The sequence below is a fragment of the Schistocerca cancellata genome, chromosome 2, assembly GCF_023864275.1.
Source record: "Schistocerca cancellata isolate TAMUIC-IGC-003103 chromosome 2, iqSchCanc2.1, whole genome shotgun sequence".
In the NCBI taxonomy this organism is placed as follows: Eukaryota; Metazoa; Arthropoda; class Insecta; order Orthoptera; family Acrididae; genus Schistocerca; species Schistocerca cancellata.
Window position 1 is genome coordinate 1051903176 of NC_064627.1, and position 19904 is coordinate 1051923079.

Genomic DNA, 19904 nt, shown 5'->3' on the forward strand with positions numbered 1-19904 from the left:
CACTGGCTCTCCTCCATTCTTTCAAATTATACAGCATTGTGTTGTTCCGAGAGGCATTATCCAGGTTCCAGTATAGAACATAATTTTAGCTTCTCAGATACTATGGACACAGTGTATGTTCCTTACAGAAAAATAATTAATTAATTTGAAGAGTAAAGATAACTTTCACTTCTTAAATCATTTACATTCTTTCACAACTCTCCAATACCACAGTAAATGACTGGGTTATATTAATTATCTATTGGAATATTGTCATATCCTTGAAAAAGAGAACCAGTACTATTAAAAATATTCCTTATTATTGCTCGCATACTCAAATAACACATAGATCCACATCAGGTATCTATCTCTCTCAGTTGAAGTACAATGCGGTGATAGTATGTGGTACAAATAGAAACCAAAAATGACTATAATTTCATGTGACACATTGAGAATGTAATCATTATAAGATTCCTCAAGAAGTTGTAATGCTGAAGTTGAATATTTCTTGCAGACTCCAAATCTAATCAAAATGGAAAGTTCTGGTATAATGTAAATACTTAAAGAGTAAAGGAGACCACTAACTGAAAAGTAGGATCATAGAATCATCAAATCATCAACAGGCACACACAAAAAAGAAAGAAAACTTGAAGGCTTTTGGAATGAATCCATTCTTGTGCTAGAGTACAAATACCCACACAAAACACACACACACAGAGCTATGCCAGTGTTGTTGATCACACACGTGCATAAAACACACTATGTGTGCGTATGTGTTATGTATTTGTGCTCTAGCTCGAGTAAAGATTCATTCCAAAAGCTGGCAAGTCTTCTTTCTTTTTTGTGTATGCCTGTCAATGACTTTACGTTTCTGCTTTTAACTTCTAAAGATTCCAAATCTAGTTTAGGAAGCACCAGAAAAAGAAGCAGCCTCCTTCTGCTGCAGATAGTCAGCTCTGTGTGTGTGTGTGTGTGTGTGTGTGTGTGTGTGTGTGTGTGTGTGTATGTGTGTGTGTGCACGCGCGCGAGCGCGCGCATGCATGCGTGTGTGCAGGCACGTGACAGCTTCTGTCAGCATGCAACTGTTTTAAACGAACATCTGCCATTTGATGTCAGAAAATCCGGCATAATTTACAAACAGGAGCTTAACAAGTTATGACTTTTCAATAAAAGAAGATTAGGGTTTACTGCCCCATTGATGGTGACTTCATTAGAGATCAGTCACATGTTCATAATAGGGAATTGCATGGGAGGAAACTGACTATGTCCTTTTTGAAGGAACCAACCTGGAATTTAAGGAAAATCTAGATTTGTATAGCTGGACAGGCAATTGAACCACCATCCCTCTAAATATTAGCCCAGTTTCTTATCACTGTCACCTTGCTCAGTATAATTTTACAATGTTCTTGAATATAAATAAGATTTCAGTTCTAACTTAAATCTGCTACCTCATTATTATAATTTTTCACAAGTGTAAACCAATCAATTGTAAGCCATGTAAAAATAAGATCTCTCTTTAAAAAAGTCCATCTTGTATAACAGTTTCTTGCCTACCAGTTCTTGTCAATTTGACTTTTATTTTTCATTGTATATAGAAAAAAAGTTATGTTAACAGTGAAGTCCGATGTAAAAGATAGATTACTGCTCACCATTAAGATGAAATGTTCAGTTCCAGACAGCCACAATGAAAAACTGTTACACATTTAGCTTTTAGTGTGACAAAAAGCTAAATGCGACCAAAAGCTAAATGTGCAACAGTCTTTTTATGATGTATGTCTGCAATTCAATGTATAATCTTTACAGCGAGTAGCAACCTATCCTTTTCATAATACTGTTTGTACTACCTGCACAATTTCCAGTCATACTTTACTTTAGGTGGATATTAGTGTGAAACTTTGACATACCTCTGGACATTGGAGACAGCATATGCAAAAACACACTGATGGACCCAGCACTATAACCAGCAATAGTTACACTGCCTGGGTCACCTCCAAATAAAGCAATGTTTTGCTGCACCCATCGAAAAGCCATCACTTGATCCTTGAATCCATTATTTCCAGGAAGAACTGAATCTCCAGTGCTCAGGAATCCTGTGACATAACCAAATATACAGGTTTACATTTTATAACTGAAGCTGCATAGCACAAATAAAAATATGATTTATTGTCTGACAATGCATAGGTTATGCCATGTGTTTTAGTGTAACAAATTTCACAGTATTTAAATTAATATTTTTATCTTCTGGATCATCAGATTGGAAGCAATAATAGCAGCAGGGTACATATCCAGAACTGAAAGATGATTGGTTATCTTGTCACTTTCTCCTAGATTTACATCTACAGCTACTTATCTACCTACACATTTGCTCTGCACACCCCTGTAAAGTGCAGGGCAGAGGCATTCAGCATGATATCACATGTTAGGTTTTCTTCCTGTTCCAATAGCATATGGAGCACAGCTAAAATGACTACTGAAATGCCTTTGTGACTAATTTTGTCTTCACTGTTTCTATCTTTTACAGTATTATACTGGTTTTTGTGTTACCATATTCATAAAAGTTTTGCTTACAATGTCCTAATATCTGTATATGACTACACACTAATCATTCACAGTTTTAGCAAATAGAGAGATAAAAAGGTAAGATATCTACAGTTACTAAAAGGAATCCTAAGATCAGGAAAATATTTCGTGATTTATCATAAAAATAATTATAATTCTCCTCTCTGCATAATATTTAAAAAAATGAATTGATCCTCTAATTCCTGTTCTCATTTTTCTGTTTGGTTTTATTCCTCAGGTAAGAGCTTGACAGATGAGAAATTATTCTGGAATATGTGCTTGCTTTGTACTGTTCATCTGGCCTCATCTGTTTTATTTATTTATTTTATTCCCAATCCATTTACTGTGGGATTTGATACAGACCTCTCCTGTGCCATTCTCTTAACTTCAGAGTATCACTTAGACTCAGTGGTATAAATAATTTCTGTGATATATTCCAACCTTTCTCTTCTCTTACATCTCTGATGTCTTAACACATGCTAGGGCATATTGTTCCATCTACTGTTCAGTGTTTTCCACATGTTCTGTTCAGCAATTTTGCAGAGGACCTCCCTATTTATTATCTTATCAGTCCACTGAATTAACAGAATTCTTTCCTTAATTCTCAAATTAAGGTCTATGTTTGATACTATTAGACTTATTTTAGCAAAAAATGCACACATTGCCTATTTACTTTGCTCTAATATACTTCTTGCTAAATCTGTAAAGCCTTATTTTGCTTCTAAGGTAGCAGTACTCCTTCACTTCATTTACTATGTGATCCCTAAATCTGATGTTAAATTCATCACTAATACTACTTCTGCTAATCTTCAGTACTTTCAGTTTCCTTTTGTTTATTCTCCATCCATATTCTGTGCATGCTAGATTGTTCATACCATTTAGCAAGTCCTGTAATTCTTCCTCACTTTCATCAGTGAATCTTACCATTGATACCCTTTCACCTGAATCAGTCTTTCCTTCTCATCCTGTCTGGTTAAGTCTCTACTGACCTGGCGTTTGGGTGACTTCTGAACTTACCCCTTCCCTGAACCCCTCCAGTCCTTTTTCTTCACCCCTTTTCTTCCCCTTTGGCTCCTCTGTCACACAGTGGAGCCACTGGCTCCAAAAGCTCGCAAAAATTTAAATCATATTGTGTTTGTTTTCCCCTGCCATTGCTTGGTGAGTAGATTTTTTCTATCTGTTTTACCAATAATTGATTATTGTTGTTGTGTTCATTGTCATCAGTTCTTTATGTATTTAAAAAATCTTTTGGCTGGATAGTAGTTTCATAAGCTGTCAGCCCACCATTTCTCAGGAATTGAAATAACAATAAAAAAAGTTTGTTCTGTACAGCAAAATTCATAACTATAAACAAAATATTACTTAGTGGCTTATGTTACATAAAAAAAATTAAAATGCACCAAAATCAGATTTCCATCTCAATGAGTTTCTTTCAACGAGAGGTGTTGGTGTGTGAAATAAAGGAAGACTTTGCACATATGTATGTAGGTATGCATGTATGTATGTACATTGTATGTATGTGTATTTGCATGTATGTATACTTGCACTTACATGTAAGGAATCATTTGTGTACATTTGTATATAAGTGAAATAGAAAGAAACATTCCACATGGGAAAAATATATTAAAAACAAAGATTCCATGACTTACCAAACGGGAAAGTGCTGGTAGATAGGCACAATAAAAAAACACACAAACACACACACAAAATTTCAAGCTTTCGCAACCCACGGTTGCTTCGTCAGGAAAGAGGGAAGGAGAGGGAAAGATGAAAGGATGTGGGTTTTAAGGGAGAGGGTAAGGAGTCATTCCAGTCCCGGGAGTGGAAAGACATACCTTAGGGGGAAAAAAGGACAGGTATACACTCGCACACACACACATATCCATCCACACATATACATCCTTTCATCTGTCCCTCTCCTTCCCTCTTTCCTGACGAAGCAACCGTGGGTTGCGAAAGCTTGAAATTTTGTGTGTGTGTTTGTGTGTTTTTTTATTGTGCCTATCTATTGCGCTTTCCCATTTGGTAAGCCATGAAATCTTTGTTTTTAATATATTTTTTTGTATATAAGTGTATTCACATGCTGTTTTGAGCCAACATACCTAAAGCTCCAAGCCTGTAGTTGAGAGTCACCAGAACTATGTCCTCATCCAGCAAATACTGTGGACCAAACAAGTCACTAGACCCTCTAAAAAGGTAAAGAGCACCAGGATGAAGGAAGATCATCACTGGCCTCCTTGGGTTTCCTCTTCTGTCTGGCAACTGTCATCAGGGAACAAATGTCAAACCATATGATTCTCTACGTATACACTTTAGATCAGTAATAATTTTAAGTGTGAGCAAAGATGGGAAAGTAATGCACAATATTTTTATTACCAAAAAGTTTTATGGGTAACGAAACAAAAGTAATCATAAACTAACTTACATCTTTTACCTACTTTTCTACAATGTCACCAATGTTCTCAACACATTTCTCCCACTGTGGTACCAGTTTCAATATGCTCATTTGTAAAAGTCTGGTTGGAGTATAGCCATCTGTGGGCTGCTGATTTCACTTACACATCTGTCACAAAGCATTGGGACCAAACAAATGAAAGTCCAACAGTGCAAGGTCCAGACTGTATGGTGGATGCTGGAGCACTTCTCACCCAAATCAGGCAACTTTCTCACAAACAGGAGCAGAAACATGAGGGCAAGCATTGTTATGAAAAAGTTTGACACCATCAGTATTAATGTTGTGGCATTTGTCACGAAGGACACAACACAACTTAACCAAAGTTTTAATGCAGGCTGCAGTGTTCACAGTGGTCCCATGTTCAGCAAAGTCCACCAGTAACACAATGTGCATATCCCAGAACACTGTCACAAGTGCTTTCCTAGCAGTCTGAGTCACTCTGAATTTTGTGTGTACTAGGGAACCAGTAAGTTTCCACTCCATAGAAGCCTCTTTGGCTTCGGGCATGTAGTGGTATGCCCATGCTTCATCACCAGTGATGATTCCTTTCAAAATGTCATACTGTTTTATGGTGTAACACTTTAAGTGATCCAAGCTTGTCATCATTTTCTGGTCCTTGTGGTTGTCTTTCAGATTCTTAGGCACCCAGTGAGCACAAACTTTACAAAATTTCAGTGTGTCATGAACAATATCATACACCACACCATAGGAAATGTTGAACTGCTGTGATAATGTTTAGATTTGTACACACCATTCATTCAAAATTACTGCCTCAATGGCTCCAACATTCTGTGGGGTAGCAGCTGTTATTGGCCACTCGAAGTGTGACAAACCACTCAAGTTCACACGGCCTTCTTGGAAGAATGCACATCACCTGGAGACATTGCTATGGTTCATCCAGTTGCCCCTATACATTCCACACATGTCCTTATTAATTTCACTTGGTTTATTCCCTTTGGCCCACAAATATCGAATTAAACTTTGCTGCTCTTCACAAGTTGATGACAGCAACATGTATGCTTGTTTATTTTGTAGTTCAGGCTTCTCTTGCTAGTGCTCAACATGAAAACAAAATACCCTTTGTAGTACAAACCTCAAACTATATCATCATGAAATTTCAACATTCCATTTGCAATACCAGGGGAGAAAAAATTTATTGTGCTCTACTTTCTGATCCTCCTGCATGTGTAGCATGAGAAGGTCTCTAGCAGTAACATTCGTGACTGGTGTGGTTGAAGCTGTTCTCTATTTGCTCTCTCTCAGTACATGTAGTATATTTATTACTAAAGACAGTTATTAACATAAGCACAGTTTTCTTCATGTATGATTATTTCTATGTTTTCCCATCTTGTGTGATCATACTAATGACACTAATATTTCATAGATTAAAATGACTTCATAACTGAAGTAATAGCTTTCATAAATATTAATCATACATGTACTATTAAATTGCATTGGATAAAAACTGATTACAGTAAGAGATTGTAATTACAGTTTCTTAATTTAAAAAAATTGCAATAAAAGACTGATACATCACACACCAGGTTACCAGGTCTGCCATAAAGGCTGTTGAGCTCTTTCAATTTTTGTAACTAAATGCATTCTGTTAACATTTAATTTCTTTAAGTTTGAGAAAAATAAAATGACTTTTACAAGAAATTTGTCTGGTGTAAAAACAAGTTCCCTATATCTGTTTAGTGTGTCCTCTGGAAACACAGTATTTCTTCCTTTTAACTTCTGCAGAGCAGATTGTACAAATAATTATTAAAGTTGAATAAAAAAGCACTACTGTTAGTCTACTATAATGAAATCATCTTGTTGAAAACTCATTGAGTGGATGGGTTCCACTCATGTGTTTTTACCACAAATAGTGTGGACTGTTTCTCATGGAATGCTGCAGCATAGCCTTCAGTGTTATCAATAGTGGTAGTGCAGAATATGTGTGGAAGTTTTTCTGCTATAAAATCTACAACAAATGTCTGCTAGTGTTCAAGTATAAGCCTGGAGATGTAATGATATTTTGCCAGATGTTCATCAAACTAGACCTGAACGATCAAGTTGTTTCAGATCATTGTCATCCTAGAAGTTAATATCTTTGCTAATTACATCTGTACCAGAGGATTTACTTGCAGAAAAAGGAAATAAGGGTTAGAGGTTAACACCTCAACATTCAGTGATAGTGTAGCAGGAGACAGGCAGGTCCATACACAAGTTGAGATGATTCATGCTATTGATTCACTGTTAGATACAAGACAATGAATGAGTCACTGAAGAACATTACACCGTTACAGTCTCAACTGGCCTATATACGTGTTCACAGCAGCATTTGTGTCATGCTAAGACATTATTGGCTGTGATATTAATAGATTGTCATTTGGTTGCAAATGATAAGTTTATCCAGTTCACTAGGACTGTGATGAAAATCATAATTTTTTCCAATAAGTTTATTAATCACTTATACTGCAATATCTTATATCATTAGGTGGTTACCTAGGTCTAGCCATCTTCAGCTCTTTAATTTTATAAGTTATTAGGTTGGTCTACTAGTTTGTAGCATTTTTTGTTTTGGTTGTTGGTATTTTGTTTGCTACGGGTTTATTAACTTATTGTCTAATTTATAATTCACTGTAGCAGTTTTAGTTCACATATTGTTATTTTGCTATTTCAACATAGTGAGTGGAGCTATGGATGCTAGGAAATGGTATGCCAAGAAGAGAAATCAGAATATTTCTGACATATTCTTCTGTCTGAGTCCAGTAGAGGGGTAACAACAGTAGAGGAGGCAGCCAGAAACATTTGTGCCTTGCATGGGGATAATGCCATTTCACAGAGCATAGTGAGAAAATGATTCCATTTTAAGGAGCATCATTTTGACATTAGTGACTCTTCAAGTTCAGGAAGGCTTCTGGGGTTTGACAACGATCTTTTAAGCATATTAATCCACAATGATCCATGCCAGTGTACTCAAGAACTGGCAGGTGGAATGAACTGTAATCATTTTAACATCATGTGACATTTTCATACACTGGGGAAGGTTCAAACTTTGGGTGTATGTCTACTGCAGGCTCTAAGCCAATATCACATAAATCAGTGGATTGCCATATGAGCATCTCTGCTTGCTCATCATCAATTGGCTCATGTACAACACTGGCCATTCCTACTCTGTATCATTACTGGTGAGAAGAAATGGTGTCTTTATGCTAAAATAGGGTAACAAAAGGAGTGGTTGAGCCAAAATAACGCAGAAACTGCCCATGCAAAGACCTGCATGCATCCACAAGAGATAAGGTCATGCATCTCATGGAACAGTGATGGCGTGGTGTACTACGAATTGCTTCCTCAAGGTATAATGCTCAATGCCGAGATTTATTGTCAACAAGTGAGATGTCTTGCAGATGCAATCTAACAACAGTGACCAGGAAGACTGTGTGAAGTGATGCTACACCAAAATAATGACTGCCCACATTATGCTAGACTGATGAAAAACACTACAGGAGTGGGGTGGGGAAGTCATTCCACATCCACCTTATTCCCCTGATTTTGTGCGCTCAAATTTTCATCATTTCTACTCTCTATTGAACAACTGTCAAGGAAATTCCTTTCCAGATGAAAATGCACTCTGAACATGGCTTGACGAGTTCTTCGGCTCAAAACGACATGATTTCTGCAGTTACAGAATTGAAAAGTTTTCTCTGCATTGGCAGACTGTTGTAAATAGTGAAGGAGAATATACTACTTATGACTAAAGTCTCTGTTATGTGTATCTGTTATGTTTATTAAACTTAGGGAAAAATGCTATGAATTTATGCACCAACCGAAAACAAGTGCAATGCATCACTGAAGCATTATTACACATGCTTCATCAATTTCATAACAAGTATTGTGGTGTTACAATGTAGATGGCTAATAAAGTTGTTAAAAACACTTAAAAATCCACTAACTTCCACCCTTTGAAAGACAGAGGGGTGTCTCATTCTGGTTCATTTCTGAATTATCAGTTACTTGAATGCAGAAATAACAATGCACCTAATATATTGCAGAATTACTTACTGCATAAAATAACAAATTACTGTGTCAGTGAATAAAATATTTGTGTTACCTACAATGAAGATGCCTATCACTAGGAAGAAAGAGTTACATTTATATTGGCAGCCATTTGTATGTCTTCAGTACGACTTAAACTATTTGTCCCAGTATCTAGGTAGTGATGTCTAAATGCATGCTCCACTCTAAATTAGGACACATCATTTGACAATATGTATCTGAATAAACAAAACTGAACTAGTGATTCAGATTCAAAAACTTAGATACAGAGGTCACTTCTTAAAAAGGCACTATTTTACTTACTTTTGTTGTGTACACATTGAGAAACAAACAGTCTTCAGAAGTTGCATTAGTATTTAGTTCTCGTATTGAAGGACAAAATGCTCCATCCTTTGTAGCATCCACAATACCGCGTGAAGAGGTGGTAGAGGTTGATACTGGCACTGGTGGCTGAAAAATTGACTTTCTCGTAAGGAACTGCATTTTTGCTTACTTACTTAAAATGTATCTTAGTGTTAAGACAACCATTGCTCAAGATTAATTATCCAAGTTTGTGACTATAAATTTAAATTTCCTGGATAACCATTTCTTTTCTGACAACATTGGTAAGGTTTGGAAGATGTCTGGTTCTGTTTTAAGATTAAACCTACCACATATACTAGTAAACAATCATGAATGTCTGTGGGGGATAGTTATCAGTTCAGAATGGTTAAAGTAGCTGAACTGCTATTTCTTTCTACATGATGATTCAAATTGTCTTCTCCTCCCAAATCCACAAAGACTACCCAGGGAAAGGTAGAAACCATTCTAGCTCTGTCTATGTATTAAAAAAAACTCAAAAAGGAAATATGAACCTGTCTCACGTAAAATATACTCTCTCAGCTGAGTACATTACTGGTAGTATGTACCAACTATAAAGTAGTAAAATTAGTATGTTAGGTCATTAATAAACACATTTTTTCAATAGTTTAGTTTTATTGTGTAAGAAATTTTCATTTCTTCAACCATTTCTCTTTCTGTGAAACTAATAAGATGAGGTCCCTCTCTGGGTACACTCTTGTTCACTGCAATGGAGAAGAGGGGGAAGGCATAGCACATGTAATAGGAAAACTATTCAAAGTTGTACTACAAGCAATGGAGAGATAATGGAGCAGGGAACAAACTGGAGAGGAAGATTTAATCAAATTATCATAATCAGCATTACAATCACCTCGTATGTACACTAGGCAGCCACCTTTAGTGCTACGATTTTGAGGAGGAGAGGGGGGGTACCAGGTTTTTGGCATAACTCTAGAAAATTTCCACAAACTTACTTTATCACTGAATGATGTTAGCAGTTTAGGTTTGGTCAGTATGATGCAAGTGTATTTCCTCTTATGGCCATGCATGCATCAGTCAAGTGCAGCTGTTCTTGCTGGCCTAGGAAAACGTTTCAAACACAACATCAAAAAATATTGTGTGCATCTTAAATGTTTTGATTAAAACCACCCTCAACCTGAAGGTTGGTTTGAACTCTGTATCGCTACGGGAGGCAGTATGCCCTCACCTTTCTCCAAACCTTGAACCAGTTCATCCAGCCAGTTATCTATGCCTACATCTATACTCTGCGAATCACCATGAGGTGCACGGCAGAGGATACATCCCATTTTACCAGTCATTAGGGTTTCTTCCCTTCCATTCACATATGGACTGTGGGAAGAATGATTGTCTGAATGCCTCTGTGCCTGCAGTAATTATTCTGATCTTGTTCTTATTATCTCTATGTGAGTGACACGTAGCAGATTTTAGTATATTCATAGAGTCTTCATTTAAAGCTGGTTTTTGAAATTTGTCAGTAGACTTTTTTAGGACGGTTTAAATCTGTCCTCTAATAGACTTTCTCAGAATAGTTTACATCTATCTTCATGAGTCTTCCAGTTCAGTTCCTTCAGTATCTCTGTGATACTCTCCCATGGATTAAACAAACCTGTGACCATTTGCACTGCCCTTGACTGTATATGTTCAATACCCCTGTTAGTCCTATCTGTTTCAGGCCCCACATACTTGAGCAGTAGTCTAGGTTGGGTTGCATGAGTGATTTGTAAGCTGTCTCCTTTGTAGAATGATTGCACTTCACCAGTATTTTGCTGATAAACTGAAGTCTACTACCTGCTTTACCCATGATTGAGCCTATGTGATCATTCCATTTTATATCCCTGCAAAGTGTCACAACCAGGTATTTGTAGAAGTTGGCCAATTTCAACAGTGACTCATTGATATTATAGTCAGAGGACATTACATTTTTTTTTGTTTTGTTTTGTGAAGAGCATAATTTTACATTTCTGAAGATTTAAAGCTAGTTGCCAATCTTTACACCACTTTGTAATCTTATCAAGATCTGATTGAACATTTATGCAGCTTCTTCCAGATAGTACTTAATTGTAGAGAACTGCATCATCTGCAAAAAGCCTGATGTTAGTGTTAACATTGTCTGCAAGATCATTAATATACAACATGAACAGCGAGGGCCCAACACACTTCCCTGGGGCACCTGAAGTTACTTACATGCTACGTCCTCCCTACCAAAAAGTCCTCGATCCAGTCACAAATTTCATTTAATACACCATATGATCATACTTTTTACAAAAAACATAGGTGTGGTACTGAGTCTAATGCTTCTTGGAAATCAAGAAATTGTGAATCTCGTGCAAGAAAAGTGCTAGCTGGATTTCACATGACCAATGGTTTCTGAATCCATGCTAGATGGTATTGAGGTCATTCTGTTCAAGATACTTCATTATGTTTGAGCTCTGATTGTGTTCTAAGATTCTACAACAAATTGATGTCAAGGACATTAGATGGTAGTTTTGTGGATCACTTCCACTACCCTTCTCATAGACAGGTGTGATCTGTGCTTTTCTCCAAGAACTGGGAATGGCTTTTTGTTCAAGGGATCTACGATAGATTATAGTGAGAAGGGGGGCTAACTCAGCCAAAAATTCACTATACAATCTGACAGGGATTCTGTCAGGCCCTGTGGTTTGTTCAGTTTTAATGATTTCATATGTTTCTCAACACCACTGACACTAATACTTACTCCATTCATGTTTTCAGTGGTACAAGGATAGAATTGGGACAATTCTCCTTGGTTTTCCATTGTAAAGGAACATTTGAAAATGGAGTTAAGCATTTAAGCTTTTGCTTTGCTACTGTAAATTTCAGTTCCTGACTCATTCACTAAGGACCAGACACAAACAGCCTTTACATACGACCAGAGTTTCTTTGGGTTCTATGAAAGATCATTTGACAGTGTTTTGCTACAGTAGTCATTGAAGGCATCACGCATTGCCATTTTGACAGCCAAATGCGTTTCATTCAGCATCTCGCTATCTGTAGCCTTACATGTTGTTTTACACCTATTATGCAGTAATCTCTGTTTCTTTAGGAGTTCCTTTACAGTGACTGTTTACTATGGAGGTTCCCTCCCATTATGGACTTGTTTCACTGGGTACATACTATCCTGTGTGGAGTCAACTATTCTTTTAAGCTTGAACCATATTTCCTCTACATGTTCCTACCCTGTGTTGAAAGTTTCAATTTCCTCTCTGAGATATGACACCTCTAATTTTTTATATATATCTTTCAGCTTGTTTTAGTTGTCCTTTGTACTTTGGTAATCAATGTCATCACCAACTGTATCATGGTCACTGATACCAATTTTGAAGGGTACATTCTTAAAGAGGTCAGGTCTAGTTTGTTGCCATTAGATATTTCCATTAGAGGGGTTATAAGGGGCCTAAAGGTTAATGTGGAATCCAGACCATCTTGGCATTTTACAAATAGGCAGATGATTGGCATAGATGAAAGAACTGATAAATAACAAAGAAAGAACCTGTGAGTAACCACAAACTGACCCCAAGACCTTTGGATCTGTATTGTGGCACTTATCAAGTTAGCCATAGATTGTAGTGGCTGTTGTTATATTGTTCAGTCCAAGGACTGCTTTGATGCAGCTTTTCACACTAGTCTGCTCTGTGCAAGCCTCTTCATCTCTGTGTAACTACTGCAACCTATATCCTTCTGAGTCTGCTTACTGTATTCGTGATGTGTCTCCCTCTAATTATCCCTCAGAGTTTGCTCCAGTATCAAATTGACAATTCGTTAGTGATTCAGAATGTCCTACCTACTCATCCCTCCTTTTAGTGATTTTGTGCCATAAGTTTTTTTCTCCCCTGTTCAGATCACTACCTCCTCATTAGATATGTGATCTATCCATTTGTGGTGTAGAGCGCCATAAATATCAATATTTGTTCAGTGTGTAAGTGTGCTATCTTTGAGGAGAGGGCTTTGGGCAGGATGTTGGACGCTAACGGCAGTTAGCCTCCGGACTTGTATCTGTGTAGAAGCTAAGTGTGAATAAATCTGTATCTGAGAGAATTCTAGTTATTTACCTACAACTATTCCATATTCCCTCACTGGTGACCCCGTTTTTTGTGTAATACACGTCCGAGTTACCGCCCAAAGGTTATTTACGCGCCTACCGTGTCGGGTTTCTCCGCGATCGCGAGGGCCTTTGTTCAGCTCCAGACAATGGCCTTTCAGCACTCACCGCCGCCCGGATTTCAGCAACATCTCTCCAGCACTCCTGCCGTCGTAGTGGACATGCCGCAAGAATCTTCAGGATCCTTCAGCCAGAACATGCAGTGGAATTCATCGAGTGCCGCCAGTTTCTTTCAACCGCCAACGGTCATGGACTCTGGCTTTGTTAGTCTAGACCTTCCCACGTGTTCTCCACAGAGTGTTGGTTGGAACATTTCCACTCCTGTGTCGAATGCACAATTCAATACAGTTCATGGTGTTGAGCGAGGTTTTGCTACTTTGGAAAATCCAGTAGTAAATTCAAACTCGAATCAGTTCCCGCCAAGTGTGTATCCTTCCGCGCCGGCTAGTCAACAGGTGTTCAATGCTCGCCAAACAGCAAATATCACACCAAGTGTGCATCCTAGTGGACGTGTGTGGGATCCTTGTGTTGCTTCTAATCAAGTCAATAATTCTGTGCTGGACAGTAATTACTCCGACATCTACAACCAGCCCACCACTCACAGTCGAGTGAATACTGTGTGCATAATGGACATTCACCGGCGCACTTAAGTACCTGTGGCTTCTCTCCGAGCTACCACGTCAATGAGAATGCACATTTTGACTACGATCCTCACACCGTATGAGCGTCCGTCGCTTCTCAGCCGCCCCCCCGGCGTCAAGTGAATTTCGCGATTCCCGCATTACGAGACGCCAATAATTCAAACTCGCTATCTTCTGCATGCTCTACTTCCGTCCGAAGTAATAGGCGCACCTCCGCAGTGACTGCAGGGCCGAATCTGCCGAAACTACCAGACTTCAAACCCGCTCACTCGGAGTTCTGGTTTAGCCTGGTTGAGCAAACATTTAATGTCTGTGCTTTGGACGACGACACACGCTTCGCCTGCCTCATGAACCATCTTCACGACCGCGTCGATTTAATTTACGATCTGGTCAAAGCACCCCCCCCTCTAGCAGGGAAGTATGTTGTGGTGAAACAGATGATACTGGAGCGCGTCTCTAAAACCAGGAGAGAAAATGTGCGACAGTTCATCTACGAAGAGCGTCTCGGCGACTGGTTTCCGTCCAGCTGTGGTGGTGCATCCGTCTTCTTGTTGATGAGCAAGTTATGCCTGATGACACGCTCGCAGAAATCTGGACTGAAAAGCTGCCTTTGCCTGTCCAGACTGCAATCTCTGCATATGAAGATAGGCCAGTAAATGAACGTTTACGTGCCGCCGACAGAGCATACTCCGCCAGGCAACGTGAGCTCCGTGCACTGCATTCTGGACGTGACCGCACTAAGACACTTTCTGACGCCACGCCCTTGTCTGGTGCTGCTAATAACAAATTCGTTAAACTAGCCGCCCTGCCTGCACCTTCAACTCCCCGCAACGACAGTGCATCAGCCTCTGTGAAAGACTCTGGGGCACATACTCTGTCACCTAGCAAACTACCCACAGGAGCACAGGCCTGCCCAACCTTACTGTTTCTTCCACGCGAGATTCGGGGAGCAAGCTCGCAAATGCCAGTCACCGTGTTCTTACCCAAACTCCAACCGCAGGTAGGCTACGGTGCCACCTCCTGCGATGTAAACAACGGGCACCATCCCACGTTGCACTCCGTTTCGGACAACAACAGTAAGTGTGGTCGAGTCTATGTTCGCGATTTACGATCAGGTGTATGTTTACTGGTAGACATTGGCGCAGACGTCTCTTTGCTGCCAGTTCGCCTAGCAACCAATAAAGTGCAACCACACAAAACAGTAATTCGTGCGGTGAACTTGTCTACCCTACAGTGTTCGGGTTCCACTTTTTATACAGTGAAACTTCCGCACGAGTGCAAGCTGGAGTGGACGTTTCTAGTGTCAACAATTGAAGAACCTATTCTCGGAATTGATTTCCTCAAGCACTATCAGTTGTCACTAGATTTTGTGCAAAATACTGTGTTTTACCCCCCCCCCCCCCCCCCCCCTTAACAAACATATTCCTTTCGCTCCGTCGAGTGACAGTTTGGCTAACACCGAACATGTATGCTGTGCTAAGAAGTGTGTAAACCTATCCTTGGAGCTGCAATCTTGGACAAACAAGTGGCTACTGGAGTGCGCCAAGTCTTCGAAGTTGCGGATGGAATGTACGGAAATGCTGCTGCATCTCCGCAACATACACCACGAGTTGGCCTCCACACAACAACGCCTCGCGGCACTACAAGCAGATGACTCGTCCGCTACAGACGAGGTCAGTCCATGCCAATCTGGTGTTCCCGTGCCCGCGCACGTTAACGACAATGTTGTGAACTCTGTAAACTGTGTCAGCACCCCCTTTTGTAATGATAGTGTATGCCCGAGTGCTCATGCTCCTTGCGTTCTGAAAGGACAATTAACGTGCCAAGCTCGTGGCAATGAACTACGGCCATCTGCTGTTCGGCCACACCCACTCGTGCCTACAACGCTCGTAGCGGCATGGCCCGCTACCAAGAACTAGTGTACCAACCTCGCCCATGTTAACACGCGTCCGGCCTTTACGCAGCCTACGAGCGGTTGGCACACCTGTACTTCCGTGCCCTCAGCGCCACAGCTTTGCCCGTCCGCCACTGCCTGCTCCGCTTCACGGACATCTGATTGTCGTGCCGCGCCACGTATTGCAGTGGCCACTAATGGCACAGTTCATCGGTTACGTCTAACCGATGGGCTGCCCATATCGCAACGCCCACACCACCTCAAGCCGGAATTTATGAAAATTGCAAAAGAACAATTGGATGATCTATTACAAAAGAGAATAATTGAACCTTCTTCCGGTTGCTGGGCTAGTCCTATCCTGTTTGACCAAAAGAAAGACGGTACTTGGCGTATGGTCGGAGACTACAGGCGTTTAAATGCCCGCACCATCATTGATAAATATCCGGTCCCACACATTGCAGACTTCAATCATGTGCTCGCAGGTGCAAAGTACTTCTCTGTTTTGGACTGTAAGCATGCATTTCATCAGATTCCTATGGCTCCGGAGGATATTGAAAAGACTGCCATAACCACTCCCTTCGGGCTGTTCCAATACAAATTTATGCCGTTTGGGTTGAAAAACGCCCCCCAAACGTGGCAGCGTTTCATCAATCAAACTTTATCCCATCTAGACTTTTGTTTCGTATACACGGACGTCATATTGGTTTTTGCTTCTACTTTGGAACAGAGTGAAGAGCGTGTTCAAGTCATGACAGATATTTTAGCAGCCGCTAGTATTGAACTGAACAATAAAAAGACTCAATTGCACCAGTCATCCGTCACATTCCTAAGTTATGTTGTGTCATCGGACAGTCTGACACCACCGCCGGACAAGATCAAGCCTGTTCTCAAGATGCTACGCCCTCAGACCTACATGGAATTACGCAGGTTCACCGGAACAGTTAATTATTACCGAAAACATTTGCCAGCCGCTTCTGCGGTGCAGGCTACTCTCACAGATGCTCTCGCTGGCCCACAAACTTCTGGCACCCGCCAGGTACCATGGACACCAGACATGGACAAGGCATTTAACGAACTCAAACAGCTGTTGGCCTCTTCTGTCACTATTGCTCACCCACGTGCGGATGCCACAATGTTTATCACTACTGACGCTAGTGACAATGCTATCGGCGCAGTACTAAGTCAGACATACAACGATGTTACGACCCCCCTGCAGTTTTTCTCAAAAAAGCTAAACAACGCGCAGAAGAAATACTCAGCATTCGACAGAGAATTACTTGCAGTTTACGAGGCCATAAGACACTTCAGAACTGATGTTGAGAGACGAGATTTCTATGTGCTCACTTATCACAAGCCGTTGGTTCCTGCCATAAAAAATCCTGCGGCTGATCCGCCCCCACGACGCTTTCGTCACATCGATTACATCTTGCAATTTACAAATTACATTCCCTACATCCGAGGAGCAGACAGTGTGGTTGCTGATTTTCTCTCGCGTGTTGGTGCTGTCACAACCTTAATTGACGTAACAGACCTACCTCGGTTGCAATTGGCAGACACCGATACCAAGCAGTTAATTTCGGACCACAGCTCCTCTCTCCGACCGGTACGCTCTACTTTCCCTGGCATATCTGACTTAGTGTGGTGTGATGAATCGACTGGTATGTTGCGGCCATTCATTCCTAAGCCCCTTCAACGCCAGGTCTTTGACAAACTACACACATTAGCAGACCCCAGTGTCAAAGCTTCCACCCGTCTGGTAGCTGAACGGTTTGTCTGGAGAGACATGCGCCGCGACTGTCAGTCTTGGGAAAGGGCATGCATGTTGTGTCAACAGAACAAAGTTTCCAGGCACACTTCCCCACCCCTTGGCTGTTTTGCCCAACCGCCAGGCCGGTTTCACCATGTTCATGTCGACCTCGTAGGCCCTTTGCCCCCCTCCGAGGGTTTACGTTACTTGTTTACAGCTATTGACAGGATGACTCGGTGGGCTGAGGCTGTGCCTATTCCGAACATTACCTCTGAGACAGTAAGTCGAGCATTCTTAGATTCGTGGATCTCTAGATTTGGCTCACCTGTTTACCTCACCACTGACCAGGGGCGACAATTCGAGTCTTCAGTTTTCTCTGACCTATGTAAAATGTGTGGTATTGTCAAAATTCATACTTCTGTATACCACCCCCAAAGCTTTGGGCTTGTCGAGCGATGGCATCGCACCTTAAAGTCTGCCCTGCGTTGCCATGACTCACTATGGACAGAGGCACTGCCCTTTGTGCTTCTTGGCCTTCGTGCGACTTTCAAGGAAGACCTCAAGGGTTCCGTAGCCGAGTTTGTGTATGGCCAACCTCTGGTTTTGCCTGGAGAATTAGTCACTCCCACCCCACTTCCACGGCCCTCTGAACTCCCTTCACTTCTCGAGCGGGTGCGCTTGCACTGCAGCAAAATTCAGCCGCCACCTCCGGCTTCTCATACACCTCCACGCGTGTACGTAACGTGCACGATACACTCTTGTGAGTACGTGTTTCTCAGAGACGACTCAGTCAAAGCCTCGCTTCAATCGCCCTACACAGGTCCTTACAAGGTCGTCAAACACTCTGAGAATAACATGGATCTCCTCATAAAAGACTCTGTAACCACGGTCTCACTCAACCGAGTGAAACCAGCTTTCATTGAGCCTCAGGTGAACCTCCCTGATTCTGCCCTATTTCTCCCACTCCTGCTTCGAGCGGCCATCCATCTTCCCATACCATGCATTCGGGTATCGATTGTCCACAGCGTGCTTCTCTGCCAAGCACTGCTCCTTCTCCGCGTTCATCTAATTCGAGTGGCCAATCTTTTCGGGGCTCCACTCCTCACAGCCCTCTCAGTCGAACTGCCAACCACTCGGATTCTACCATTGTGTTACCATCTTCGTGTGACAGCTCTTTGTCACGCCGTTCAAGCCACGCTGGCTCCTCGTTGCCTTCGGTCACGCTCCCTCGTCTGTCCGCTGATCGCCCGAGGTTGTCTCCTGTGCAGTCCAGTGCACCTGCCACCCCACTCTTAGCAGATGCTTCCCCCTGCCATGGCTTTCCCACATCTCCCTGCCTCCCTACCATTGCTCGTACAGGTGCCACCCAAGAATTCACAACACATGTACACCTTGATGGCATACATAAATTATCTGTTGTCATAGATGGCGATACGGTGTGTGTGGTACTCGCGTGTGACAATGTGTGGTGCGCCGCTTTAAATTGAGCAGAAGTGCTGCGTGTGGCAATTTGCGTGCCTTTGTTAGGCCTTCTGGCACGGTGATTCTCCGACTGCCGGCTAACGAAGTTCTACACCTCCACTCCAGGACGGGACGTCGTCTTCAGCCGCCGACGTCGCTTGCTGACTTCACCGTCGACGTACCGGGTTTCACCTCCCGGTCTCCTACCAGTCGACCGCTTCTGCCTGACGCAGAAGAACTGTACGTTACCTTCCTAACTTCTCACCCCCCCCCCCCATTCACAGGGACGTACTCCATACTGTGCGGGGGGGGGGGGGGGGCTATGTGGCGTAGAGCACCATAAATATCGATATTTGTTCAGTGCGTAAACGTGCTATCTTTGAGAAGAGGGCTTTGGGCAGGATGTTGGACGCTAACGGCAGTTAGCCTCCGGACTTGTATCTGTGTAGAAGCTAAGTGTGAATAAATCTGTATCTGAGAGAATTCTAGTTGTTTACCTACAACTATTCCATATTCCCTCACATTTAATCATCAGCATTCTGCTATAGCACTACATTTCACATGATTCTATTCTCTTCTTCTGCGAACCTCACATTGTCCACATTTCACTTCCATATGGGTCTACAATTCAAATAAAAAGTATT

General features: G+C 41.4%; 1 protein-coding gene across 1 annotated transcript in view; it reads right to left on the bottom strand.

Moving 5' to 3' along the window:
• LOC126163038 (esterase E4-like) overlaps positions 1-19904 on the bottom strand; it is a 56035-nt gene that overhangs the window by 21900 nt on the left and 14231 nt on the right. Inside the window, exons 2-4 of the mRNA XM_049919913.1 lie at positions 9341-9487; positions 4641-4800; positions 1884-2069 (exon numbers count right to left, since the gene is read on the bottom strand). Coding sequence (XP_049775870.1) covers positions 1884-2069; positions 4641-4800; positions 9341-9487 — 493 coding nt within the window. The remainder of the gene's footprint in view (positions 1-1883; positions 2070-4640; positions 4801-9340; positions 9488-19904) is intronic.